General features: G+C 38.8%; 1 protein-coding gene across 22 annotated transcripts in view; it reads left to right on the top strand.

The window, feature by feature from the left end:
- Positions 1-13,354, top strand: part of CYRIB (CYFIP related Rac1 interactor B) — a 169,092-nt gene that overhangs the window by 122,346 nt on the left and 33,392 nt on the right. For 8 of the 22 annotated variants that reach the window (XM_074387129.1, XM_039464500.2, XM_074387128.1 and 5 more), the window contains one exon: positions 12,530-12,612. The exons of the other annotated variants lie outside the window; for them this stretch is intronic. In XM_074387129.1, the coding sequence (XP_074243230.1) occupies positions 12,540-12,612 (73 nt within the window). In that variant the 5' untranslated portion in view covers positions 12,530-12,539. The remainder of the gene's footprint in view (positions 1-12,529; positions 12,613-13,354) is intronic. 22 annotated transcript variants of the gene reach the window in all.

Raw genomic sequence — 13,354 nt, 5'->3', positions numbered from 1 at the left:
TCCAACCAGGAAAGCAGAACCATTTTTAAATGAGGGATTTTAATATATGTATTTAGTTCACAAGTGTTGGAAACCTGAGCCAAAAGAGATGCCTGAGGTAACTTAGATATTAATAGAAACCACAAGAAGCGGCAGTTACTTTTTGGGCTGAGGGAACAAAAGGGAAGAGATGGATTTGGGAGAATTTAGGAGCTTAAAGGAAGAACCCGATAGGCCTGGAGTTTCAGACCTTTGAAGGGGACCAGACAATGCACTGCTGCTGGGAGTTCCACAAGAAGCTAGAGCTTAGCACTCTAGCCGTCTTGCTGCCGGAGGAAACTATGACAGGACTTGAAAGGCCCCTTTGTTTTTCTTCTTCCCACCTTTCAATTTCCATTTGGTGACATTTTCTTTTCTTCTTTTCTTTCTCTTTCTCTCTCTCTCTCTCTCTTTTTTTTTTTTTTTTGACAGTCTCACTCTGTGGCCCAGGCTAGAGTGCCGTGATGTGATGATCTTGGCTCACTGCAGCTTCCACCTCCCGAGTTCAAGATTTTTGTGCCTCAGCCACCCCAGTAGCTGGGACTATAGGCACGTGCCACCACACCCAGCTAATTTTTTATATTTTTAGTGGGGACACAGTTTTACCATGTTTTCTAGGCTGGTCTTGAACTCCTGACCTCAAGTGTTTCGCCTGCCTTGGCCTTCCAGAGTGCTGGAATTACAGGCATGAGCCACTGTGCCCAACCTGCTTTCAAGTGATGATACGGTTTCTTAGAAGCAGTTCAATAAACAGACTTTGGGCAATATTTGATGTGGATGGTACCTTGAATATTTCAGAAGGGTTACTGAGATTGCTGATATGATGTAAGTCTTTGTAAAATTGTTACTACTTTGGCTTGTACGTGCAAGTTTCTACAGTCACTTAAGAAATGTTCACCATTAAGTCTTAGATCTAGAAATGTGGCAGTGGAGTGATGAGAGGCAGTTTAAACTGCCTTTTCAGGACAGCAAAGCTGTGTAACTTTCTGCCTTCTTTTAACCTTTGATTGCATCTACCTATCTTCAGCATTTCCCGTGGAGTAGATCGATCAAAAGAATCTTTTCCAAATGCATCATATCATAGTTCTGTAATTGTTCTCTAAGAGCCCATCAATTTTATTACTTATTAAGCAGATGCCAACAGGTAGATTACTTTCTCTGAAAGAATTGCTTATTAGTAATTTTTTTCTGTTGGCATTATCTTCAGAGCACAATATTAATGCTTTTTAAATGTTAAGGCAGCCTTTGAAAATATATGATAGCTGCTGATCAAAGCAGTTTCAGAATCTCATATATTTTGTGGTATGTCTTTGGATGAATAATTAGGAAAGCAATTCACTATATTTTTACTTATAAAAATATTTTATTTTGTTATGTTTTTGTTATAATTGGCCTTCATCATGTTGTTCCATTGTCTTTGACAATTGCATCATACTTTTCAGTATTGATTCTCCATTTTCTTAATATTTTTTAGGGTTCACTATATGTGTTATATGAGCACCAGAAATTTCTGTGTTTTTAATTAACTTGTTTAAGTGACAGGGTCTCACTCTGTCTCCCAGGCTGGAGTGAAGTGGCATGATACTGGCTAGTGAGCTGTAGTCTCAAATTCCTGGGCTCAAGCAATCATCTTACCCCAGCCCCCCAAGTCACTAGGACTACAGGGGGACACCACTGTGCCCAGCTAAAACTTTTTTATCTTTAGTAGAGACAGGGTCTCACTTTGTTGCCTGGGCTGGTCTTGAACTCCTGGCTTCAAGCATTCCTCCCTCCTTGGCCTCCCAAAGTGCTGGGATTATAGATGTGAGCCACCTTGCCCAGTCAGAAATTTCTTGGCAGATAAACAAAGCAGAAACAGTTGAATTCCACATTAATCCATCATCTCAAATTTAGATTCCACTAGGTTTCACATGTCTCAATGTCTGATGTGTAAGACAAAAATAGCATATTTAATATTAAGTAATTTTTTTGCACGGAATACAACTCAGGAATATTTTATAGTAAGATGTTTTCTAGAAGACCTTTTTGCCTAGGATTCACAGCTTAGATAAATGTTAGAAATTACTACTTTTTATTTTATTTTATTTATTGTGACTTTTTAGTGATAATTTTGATAAGTATTCACATATTTTTAATCACCATAGATTCGAAGGTGTAGGACATTAATACAGTGTCATAATGTCATACAGTGTCATAAAACATTCTTCTGAAATTTGTTTTGAAATTTTCTTAGAACAAAGTATGTTTTGAGTATCTCCTTTTTTCTCTAACAGTTCATATTTCTTTTCATTTTTTATTATATTACGTGGGTTGAAGGTGATACTGTTGTAATTGATTTTGGAGTTTGTCCTCATAAAATTTTGACAGAATTGACAATCTGCTTTTAATTTCTTCTCAGAAGATGTGAAGAGCTTTCAAATAAGACTCTATCGGAGAACTTGCTGTGCAGAGGGAATTAATTAAAACTTAAACCTACGTTTTGAAGCTTACTATGTTTAACATTATGCTGTTCTGTTTTACAAAGATTGGAATTATGACATAGGCTAGTCTTTATTTTTTTCTTATTTCTATTTTGGAGTCACACTTATGCAGCCGTCCCCAAACTTTTTACACAGGGGGCCAGTTCACTGTCCCTCAGACCGTTGGAGGGCCGCCACATACTGTGCTCCTCTCACTGACCACCAATGAAAGAGGTGCCCCTTCGTAAAGTGCGGCAGGGGGCCAGATAAATGGCCTCAGGGGCCCGCAGTTTGGGGACGCCTGCACTTACATCTCTCAAAGGATATACAGACTTACCTCTTGAGATATTGTGGGTTCCATTCCAGACCACTGCAATAAAGTGAATCATGTAGATTTTTTGGTTTTCTGGTGAATATAAAGGTTATACTTATACTGCAGTGTAGTCTATTAAGTGTACCATAGCATTGTTTCTAAGAAACAAAGTGTATACCTTAATTTAAAAATACTTTATTAATTAAAAATGCTGACAATTATCTGAGCCTTCATTCAGCAAGTCTTAACCTTTTTGCTGGTGGAAAGTCTTGCCTGGATGTTCATGGCTGCAGACTGATCAAGGTAGTAGTTGCTGAAAGTTGGGTGGCTGTGCAATTTCTTAAAATAAGCTAACAATGAAGTTTGCCACGAGTTGACACTTCCATGAAGGATTTCTCTGTAGCGTGTGATACTGTTTGATAACATTTCACCCTTAGTAGAACTTTCAAAATTGGAGTCAGTACTTTCAGACCTTGCCAGTGCTTTTTCAGCTTTCTTGATGTAATACTCATTTTAACAGTCTAAACAACATCTTCACCAAGAGTAGATTTCATCTTAAGAAACCATTTTTGGCTAGGCATGGCGGCTCACGCTTGTAATCCTAGCACTTTGGGAGGCCAAGATGGGCAAATTGCCTGAGCTCAGGAGTTCGGGATCAGCCTGGGCAACATGATTAAACCCCATCTCTGCTAAAATACAAAAAATTCAGCTGGGCATGATGGTGTGCTCCTGTAGTCTCAGCTAGTCAGTAGGCTGAAGCACAAGACTTGCTTGAACCTGGGAGGTGGAGGTTGCAGTGAGCCAAGATTGTGCCACTGCACTCTAGCCTGGATGGCAAAGTGAAACTCTGTCTCCAAAAAAAAAAAAAAAAAAAAAAAGGAAAGAAACCATTTTCTTCACTTACCCGTAATAAGCAACTCCTTGCCCACTCAAGTTTTTATCCCGGGATTGCTATAATCATGGGATTACAGCAATTCAGTCACATCACATCTTAAGGCCCTTCTGAGATGAACTTCTGCTGTAGTTTCCTTGGTATTTTCACCACACCTGCGATTCCTTTCTCCGTTGAAGTCTTGAACCCCCTCATAGTCATCCATGAGAGTTGGAATCAACTTCTTTCAAACTCCTGTTGCTGTTTTGATCCCTTCCCATGAATCACAAAGGTTCTTAATGGTATCTAGAATGGTGAATTCTTTACAGGAGGTTTTCAATTTGCTTTGCTCAGATCCATCAGAAGAATCAGTATCTATGACAGGTTTAGCTTTAAGAAATGTATTCCTTAATTAGTAAGACTTAAAAGTCAGAATTACTCCGTGATCCATGGGCTGCACAGTGAATATTGTGTTAGCAGCATGAAAACACCATTCATCTCCTTATACATCTCTGTTAGAGTTCTTGGGTGACTAAGTGTATTGTCAGTGAGCAGTAATTTATTGAAATGATTTTTTTTTTTTTTTCCTGAGGAGTAGGTCTTAATAGTGGGCTTAGAATATTGAGTATACCATTCTGTAAACAGATATGCTGTCATCTAGGCTTTGTTTTTCCATTTAGAGAGGACAGACAAAGTGGATGTAGTGTAATTCTTAAGGATCCTGGGATATTTTATTTTGAGATGGAGTCTCACTCTGTTGCCCATGGAGTGCAGTGGCACGATCTTGGCTCACTGCAATCTCTGCCTCCTGGTTCAAGCAATTCCCCTGCCTCAGCCTCCTGAGTAGCTGGGATTACAGGTGCCTGCCACCACACCCAACCAATTTTTGTATTTTTAGTAGAGGTGAGGTTTTACCACGTTGGCCAGGCTGGTCTTGAACTCTTGACCTCCGGTGATCCAACCACCTCGACCTCCCAAAATGCTGGGATTACAGATGTAAGCCACTGTGCCCAGCCTCTCTTTCTGTTTTTAATCATGTATTTTTTCAGCAAATACTTAAGAATACCAGCTATATCCCAGGCAGTGTTCTAGGTGCTCACGATAGAGTGGTGTACAAAACAAAGCTCCTGCTTTCTTCTCAGAAGACAGAGTAAATAGATAAGAATAATAGGAGTATGTGTTAGATGGTGCAGATCATCAGTTTGGGAAGGGGATAGAGAGGAGGGTGGAAGGGGAAGTTATAGATCGGTAGGTAGCCCAAGGATTCTCTTTGAAGAGGTAAGGCCTTACTGAGCAGCGGAAACAGCAAGCAGGCTGTTGTGGTTAGATTCACATGTGTGCAGTGAAGAGTGAAGGGAGATGAGGCCAGAGTATGTCAGGGGTAGATTATCTAAGATGTTGTAGGACCTCTGTATTAGTCTGTACTCACATTGCTGTAAAGAACTACCTGAGACTGGATAATTTCCAAAGAAAAGAGGTTTGATTGGCTCATCGTTCTGTAAGCTGTACAGGAAACATGGCTGGGGGTGGGGGTTTCAGGAAACTTAGAATGATGGAAGGGGAACAGGAAGGAGGCACATCTTTCAAGGCTGGAGCAGGAGGAAGAGAGATGGGGGAGGTGCCTCACCCTTTAAAACAACCAGACCTCATGAGAATTCACTATCACAATAGCAAGGGGGAAGTCCACCCCCATGATCCATTCTCCTCCCAGCAGCCTTCTCCTCCAAAACTAGGAATTGTAATTCGACATGAGATTTGTGTGGGGACACAAATTCAAGTAATACTCTTCTGCCCCTGGCCCTTCCCAAATCTCATGACCTTCTCACATTGCAAAAGACAACCAACGCTTCTCAGCAGTCCCCCAAGTCTTAACTCATTTCAGCATTAACTCCACATTAAGTCCATAGTCCAAAATCTCACCTGAGACAAGGCGAGTCCTGTCTACCTATGAGTCTTTAAAATCAAAACGAAGTTAGTCACTTCCAAGATACAATGAGTGTAGAGGCATTATCTAAATACTCCCATTCCAAAAGGGAGGAATAGGCCAAAACGAAGGGGATATAGGCTCCATGAACACCTGAAACCTAGCAGGGCAATTGTTCAATCTTAAAGGTCCAAAATAATCTTTGACTCCATGTCTCACATCCAGGTCACACTGACGTAAGGGCTGGGCTCCCAAGGCCTTGTGCAGCTCTGCCCCTCTTGCTCTACAGGTCTCACCTCCTATGGCTATTCTCTGTGGCTTTTCTAGGCTCATGTTGGTGGATCTACTGCTCTGGGGTCTGGAGCATGGTAGCCCTCTTCTTGCAGCTCCACTAGGCAGTGCCCCAATGAGGACTCTGTGTGAGAACTCCAACCCTACATTTCCCCAGCACACTGCCTAGTAGAGGTTCTCCATGAGGGCTCCGCCCCTGGAGCAGACTTCTGTCTGAACATCACAGCATTTCCATACATCCTCTGAAATCTAGACAGAGACTCCCAAGCCTCAACAATTCTTGCTGTCTGCACACCTGCAGGTTTAACACCCATGGAAGCTGCCAAGGCTCGTGGCTTGTACCCACTGGAACAGCAGCTTGAGACATAATCTAGGACCCTTTTAGCTGTGACTGGGAGCAGTGTCCCCAGGGCAGCCAGGCCCTGGACCTGGCCTGTGAAACCATTCTACCCTCCTAGACTTCTGAGTCTGTGATGGGAGGGGCTGTCACAAAGGTCCCTGAGATGCCTTCGAGGCATCTTCCCCGTTGTCTTTTGATTTGTCATTGAATTTGGACAGAGACACAAATTCAAATCATGTCAACCTGGTAAAGGATTTAGATTTTATTCTGAGTGTGATGGTAAGTCATTGCATGACTTTGAGCAGACAAAGGATGATATATATGTTTAAAAGAATGCTTTGCCTCTTATAGTTAGAAGAGATTGTAGGAGAAGACTGGGTTAGAAACAGGGAGACCAGCAACCTTGGCAAGAAGTGAGGGTGGCTAGAAGTAGGGAGGTGTGGCAGTGGGGGAGGTGAGACATGCTGCCCTTTAAGCTAATGATAAGTGTGTTGAGAAGGAGGAGGAGAGTGTCAGGGCAGATGCCCCTGACAGGCAAGGTAAGGTGTGAGGGCTGAGTATGGACGTTGGAATTAGCAACGTGGAAGTTACTTGATGGCCTTCTCAGTGCAGTTTTGATGGTGAGGTATGGGGATAAAAGCCACATTGCAGCAGGTTTAACAGAGAATGAAAGGAGAGAAATAAAAGATGCTGAGTGTTAAGACTATTTCTTTTAAGGAATTTTGCTGCAAAGAGAAGCAAGGGAATAGGGTGGGAACTGGTGAGGGAAATAGAATCAAGGAATTTTTTTGTTTATGTTTTAAGATGGGAGAGAGAAATGCATATATGCCGAACAAAGAGTACTGAAAAAGAAAAACTGAAGTAGGAAGGAAACTCAGGAGAATATATTGTGTAGAATGTCAAAATTGGAAGAAAGCATTTTCAGGAAGGGGTGGGTGATTAACTGGGTCAAGAGCTGCTAGTTCAGTAAGTTGAAGTGTGAGCATTGTCTTTTAGATTTAGTCAAATGTAAGTTTTGGTGTCCTTGACAGGGACAGCTTTATTGTAGTGTGCATAAAAGCCTGATTGGAATGAGTTGAAAGAATAGGAGTTTGAAGAGTGGAAAGAAACAGCTACAGACAGTTCATTTGACATGTCTTGCTATAAAGGGGACAGGAAAGGTGATGTTGTAGTAGAGAGCACATGAAGTCCTTGAGCAGACGAAGGCAGGTTGGAGAAGTGGTGCCTCAGAGGAAAGGTGGTCCTTCAGGAAACAGGTACAGAGGGTGGGCATGTAGTTACTCATGAAGAAAGAGTAGTAGAAAAGATAGATGTTTCTGTGTTTCACGTGTGAAAAATAGGTCATTTCCTGCAAGTGAGAATGAAGGATGGGTGGGTTGTTGGGGGTTTGTGGTTGGTCTTTCTTTCTTTCTTTCTTTTTCATTTTCTTTCTTTTTTTTTTTAAAGAGATCATGAGGAAGATAAGATTTTTTTTTTTTTTTTTTTTTTTTAAATGTGTGGAATAATCACCTGGGAAAGTGGGAGAGGAGATTGAATGAAGTAGCAAAACTGAGAGTTCACTTCAGGTTGGTAGTCCTTTGTTAAAAGCAGAAGCTCTCAACCACAGGCAATTTTGCCTCCCAGGGGACATTTGACAATGTCTGGAGGCGTTATTGGTTGTCACAGCTAACAGCAGAGGTGATAAGAAGGGTCTCGTGGGTGGAGGCCCAGAATACTGCTAAACAACCCATAAGGCATTAGACAGTTCCCCACAGCAAAGAATTGTACAGTTCAAATGTTAGTAGTGCTGAGTTTAAGAAACCCTGATTTAAAGTGAAGTTGGTCAGTGTATTTTTTACCTTTCTGTCCTCCCCCTCCTTCTCACGAGCCACTTACACGTTTATAAGCTGAATGTGAAGAAAACTTTCACTAAACAATTAGAGTAATTCAGATTGTGAGAAGCATGCTGAAGAAATAAGCTGGGTGAAGAGGTAGGTGGAAGATTATCACTGGTAGGAGTTACAGCCAGTGCAACTCCTTTGAGAAGATTGGCAGAGAAAAGTCTTCAAAGAGATGCCTTTTGAAATGAACCCTGAAAGATGGAAAGAAGCCAGCCATGGGAAAATCTTTGGGACTAGCATTCTAGGAAGAAGAGACAGCATTAAAAAGTACTTGAGGAGGAAAAAGTGCAGTAACAACATCTCTTAGGAAGTTTCTAGAGAGAGGAAATACTATAGTAATTGTAGCATGTAGTTCTGTTTCTATTGGCTTCTGTTCTGTAAGGAAACTTAATTTTAAATGTTTTATGGGAAAGTGGTCTAAATGTATTTAAGTGCCTTTTGTGAGCTTAAAAATACATGCCACAGACTACCAGCCAGGAAGGGCATGTTCCTTTCCAGATAAGTTGTCAACATGGAAATAAATATCTAAGGGCTCATAGTGAAAATATTTCACCATACATAGGACAACTCTTGAGTAAACTGGGTCTGGATTCTATGTATTTGTGTCAAATATATTTTTAGCTTATTTAGTAAATGCAATATTTAGTTTAAATCCAAGGATTACAATAAAAAGTAATTTGAAAGAGAATTCTTTAGCCTTTTCCTTCTAAATTCAGATAGTAAGGCTTAGTTTATTATTCTAAATTATAATGTTCGTTATTTACCTTAAAGTAGTACCACCAAAACATATCAATAGTGTTTTGGGTCAAGTTTTATATAGACTGTTTTAAAATCTTAAATCCTTTGGTATCGTTCATGTCAAATGTGTTTATTCATTCAAAACTTAGAAATCTTACTAGACTTCTTTAGATGAATGTGGCAGAAATCCAACTCAACTAAAGAGCTAAAAGGGATATTGGTTTAAAGAAACCAGGATGTCTTAAAACCAGAGGAAAATCAAGCAACCTGACCAAGAGAAGTGATAGCTGGAACAAGGGAATGAATGGAAATTAATGACTCCAGGACACTTTCTAACACTTTGTACTGTAATATTGGTTCATTCTCTTGTGACCGACTGTCATCCTCTATGGCAGGAAGTATGACTGTGGCATCTGCCCATGCCTCACATTCCATAGGTTCTGCTACTGGGAACAGAGCCTGCAGTTACATTGCTCTGACAGCTGCAACAGTAATAGTAAATAAACTGCTGGGCATGGAACTAAATGTTGTGCTTATATTAACCCATTTAATGATTTTGGGAACACTCTGAGGTGAATATTATTATTATGCACCTTTTATACCTGAGAAAACTGAGGAATGGAGAATTTGAAAAAAATTGACTAAAGTCACAAAGCTTGGGAGTGGCAGAGCTGGGTTTCAGACCCAGGCAGTCTGGTCCTACCTAAGCTGATGATTAACCGCTGTCTTGTTAGTTGAAAACAGTCACAACGAGAGGACAGAAGGGTTTATTTTGGTTTTTGACTGGGTTAAAATATAGTAAAATAGGATTATGGTTTTAATTTTTTGTTTATTCTTATACAGGATAGGAGAACAGATAATGCTGCAATGGAGCTGTTTTTAGACTTTTAAAACTTTCATGACTTGCTGTTCAAAGAGACATTGTGATATGGGCTGCCTACGTAGCATCTGTCCTGTGTGCTGTGTGGTAGAGGGAACTTCTGCAATGGACAGCAGTTGTTGTAGTGGTTCTTAGGGGTGATTTTGCCCCCAGGAGACATTTGGCGGTATCTAGAGGCATTTTTGATTGTCACAGCTTGTGTGGGGGGCAGCTACTGGTGTCTAGTAGATCGAAGCTCAAGATATTGCTGTTTTTCCTACAGTGAGAGACAGACTCCCATAACAAAAGAACTCCTCAGCCCAAAATATTAATAGTGAGAAACACTGTGTTAGATAAACTGAGCCATTTTCAATCTAAGTATCTGTGTATGGTGTAAAGAGGCAAGAGATTCTCAATTCTTAAGAGAGTAAATAGGTCAGGACCAAGTCTGCTGTAGTGGTCATATGCCCAAGTATGAGGATCACATTAGCCTGGGGTGCCTGGAAAGAAGGAACCATATACAGAGGAAGAAGTTTACAGAAGGAGCTGTAGGAAAATGGAGCAGACATACCTGGCTAGTTCCAAAAATTTCCCCAAGGTTGGACTGTGCATACAGGTAAAAAGGTAAGGAAACCTGATCTCCCTCTTCTTTATACCTGATGATGGTTTCCTGTTAACACTACTAATTTTAGGACAACATTCCAGCAATATTCTTGACAAATATGGGCTTTGTTCTGATTTATAACATTGAACTTTGTTGATAAAGACTCAGGTTTATGTTGAAATAAATAGAGCCATTATTACTTTTAAAAGGTTGTTTTGTGATATTTAGGTTTTAATTACAGCAACAGCCAATATTTATTAAATGTTTTCTGTGTGCCAGACACTAAGCTGAGTCAGTGCTTAATCTCATTTAACCGTTATAAAAGGCATTTAAGATAGTTACTATAATTATCTGTGTTTTACCAATCAAGAAATGAGTCCTCAGAAGGGTTAGCCACCATCCTTAAGGTCAGACAGCTAATAAGCTAGAGTTGAATTTCTGGTGTGATTTCATAGATCAAATTCCTAAAACCAAATGGTGTGCTGCCTTTTTCCTACTAAAATAATTATAGTCCCTTCTCATGATATATTTTTCATCTGTAGTTACAATTTTGATACTATGAGGTAATTTTTTTAAAAATTTGGTCTCGGTTCTTGTTAGTGAGAAAATTTGTATATGTTTGGAAACAGTCATTCCATGTATGTTGGAAAGCTTTTAAAAATTAAAGCTGTGAAATATGCTATTTCCAAGTGGTTTCTTCCAAAATGTATTGAATAACTTTAGTAACCAATTTCAGGTAATTATTTGGGTGTGATGATTTAAAAAAAATGTTTTTCCTTTCCTTTAATATAAAAGCTTGGTATTACTAAATGTTTTACAATGTATAAGGTAATTAAGATGAAATATTAAATATTTCTCTCTTAGCTTTAATGTCACCTAATCCATTTGTGTAAAATATTGTACAAAATCAGACCACTGAAATTCAGTGTAATAAAAATATTAATATAAAAAAAGATAGATCTCTCTCTCTCTCTTCCATTGGGGGAATATTGTTTCAAAAGAGAAGAACCATTCAGTACTTACCATATGTGAATAAATTAGATTGCTTTTGACATTTTATAAAAAATTTCTGTTTCCATACATCAGACTTTGATCTTTAAAGCAGGTAACTATTACACGCAGGCATTTATTTCCTCATGGGAAGCTTACAGTTAGAAACAAATGCTAATGTGTAAGAAGTAGGGGATGCCACAAGTGACAAGAAGTGCTAACTTTTTTCAAGCTTTTTGTATTGAGAGTGAGTGGCAAGTTGCATTTTTTTTCTTAATAAAAATGTTGTTTTATGTTTTGCTTTATTTACATTTGCCAACAACGGGATCTTTGGAGAAAAACATTCAGCAGTTGGAGGATGAGTGTAGCAGTTGGAGGGAGGAGAATGTGGGTCGCTGTGATACCGTAGCTTGCCTTCCCTTTTGTCACTCCACCTTCCAGGTTTGAACCTGGTTTCCTGGATGTTTCTGACCCCATTTTCCACTTTCATCCTCACTGCATTGTGGCAAATCTTGGGCAAGATTTATGCCAATGCTGTATATTTACTTTTTTTCCTCTGCAAACTTAGTAACTTGAAATAATTGCTGGCTCCCAGTTGTGCTTGTTTGCTGTGTTAACTTTTAAGTTCCATACGTGGTATAGTTGTATATAGTTGATTATTCAGTCTAAGAGTTAAATAATAAATGTTTGATTAATCTTAGGAGATAGAAGATATCAAAAATATTTTATGTGTGGTAAAGTTTTTTTAGATGAGTCATTAATTGATAACTTTCTTTAGTCTTTAATGGTTAAATGTGGTTTGTCTTCTTTGTATTCCCAATAGGATTTGATTCTGCAAGAAGGAAAATATCCCTATTATTTAAAAAATAATGGTCTCTATATTTACTTATTTGAGAAATCTAGTTTTGCTGTTAATTTAAATTGAAAAATATATGCCTCAAAAATTTTAAAGGAGTAACACTGACATAGATAGCAACAAAATGTAAATATTGCAAGTTATGTGTCGAAATCTAATCCTTTTTCCCATCTTGCTTTACGTAACTTTTTTGATAATGTGGAAAAGAGGGACAGGAGCTATAAACTCAGAGCCAAATGTGCTTTTGTTGTTCCAAATTCTCATTGCCAAAAGCATATAAACCTGCACCTGTTGATAATTATGAGCAAGCCAGCCTTTGCCAAATCCCAGGCCTCTGCTTAAAATTTTTTACTGGAACTAAATGATGTTGCCATTTTTATTTTTAGGTTTGCTGGCATGGGTAATCTCATTAAGGTGCTAACCAGGGACATAGACCACAATGCAGCACATTTTTTCTTGGACTTTGAAAGTAAGTCTCTTTAGCCCTTCACAGCTGGTGCATAATGGTAAAGGTGAAAGATGAATTATACTCACACCACAGTGAAGGCCAGCCAGAGTATTTGTTAATTAAACATGGGGATCAAACAAAGGTTGCATGATTTTTTTCTTAATTGTAGGCAAACATCACCATCATATGTATAATTTAGTTTTTCATTTGCTAAAATCATGTTGAGTCTGTAGCCAGTGCTGTCCTTTCATTAGTCCATGAAGCAAGTAGCCTTATGATGAACATTCTAATAGTATGCTTTAGTGACTATGTCAAACAGTATTCACTTATAATCCTATAACAATTTCATTTTAAAAATCAGAATTGTGCTGCATATCTTGAATCAGTACTCTCCATAACCTCCACAAATTATTAACAATCCAAATTTGGTTAGAAATATATGCTTTATTTAATCTCATGCAGGAAGTAAGTTTTACATTATACTGTTTTAAGATGAGATGAAAAGGTGAGCTGCGGCCAAATATATTAATATTTGGCTTTGAAATAAATTGTTATTTCAGTGCTATGCTAACAATATTAAATGTAAATAATTCTTGATCAGAAATTTCTTTTTCAGAATATTAGCACTATTGGAATACTTAAAGAATTTTTCATTATAAGGCCATTAATGAAACTTGTCTTGGGAGAATTTTGAGAAGAATTAGAGCAACAGTTGTGCCATTGTGTACAGGAAAACCACATTTCACCTCTAGGTCCTACATAC

Source organism: Saimiri boliviensis, chromosome 15, assembly GCF_048565385.1.
Source record: "Saimiri boliviensis isolate mSaiBol1 chromosome 15, mSaiBol1.pri, whole genome shotgun sequence".
Taxonomy (NCBI): domain Eukaryota; kingdom Metazoa; phylum Chordata; class Mammalia; order Primates; family Cebidae; genus Saimiri; species Saimiri boliviensis.
The sequence above is the reverse complement of the archived record's forward strand: the minus strand, read 5'-3'. Positions and strand labels throughout refer to the sequence as shown.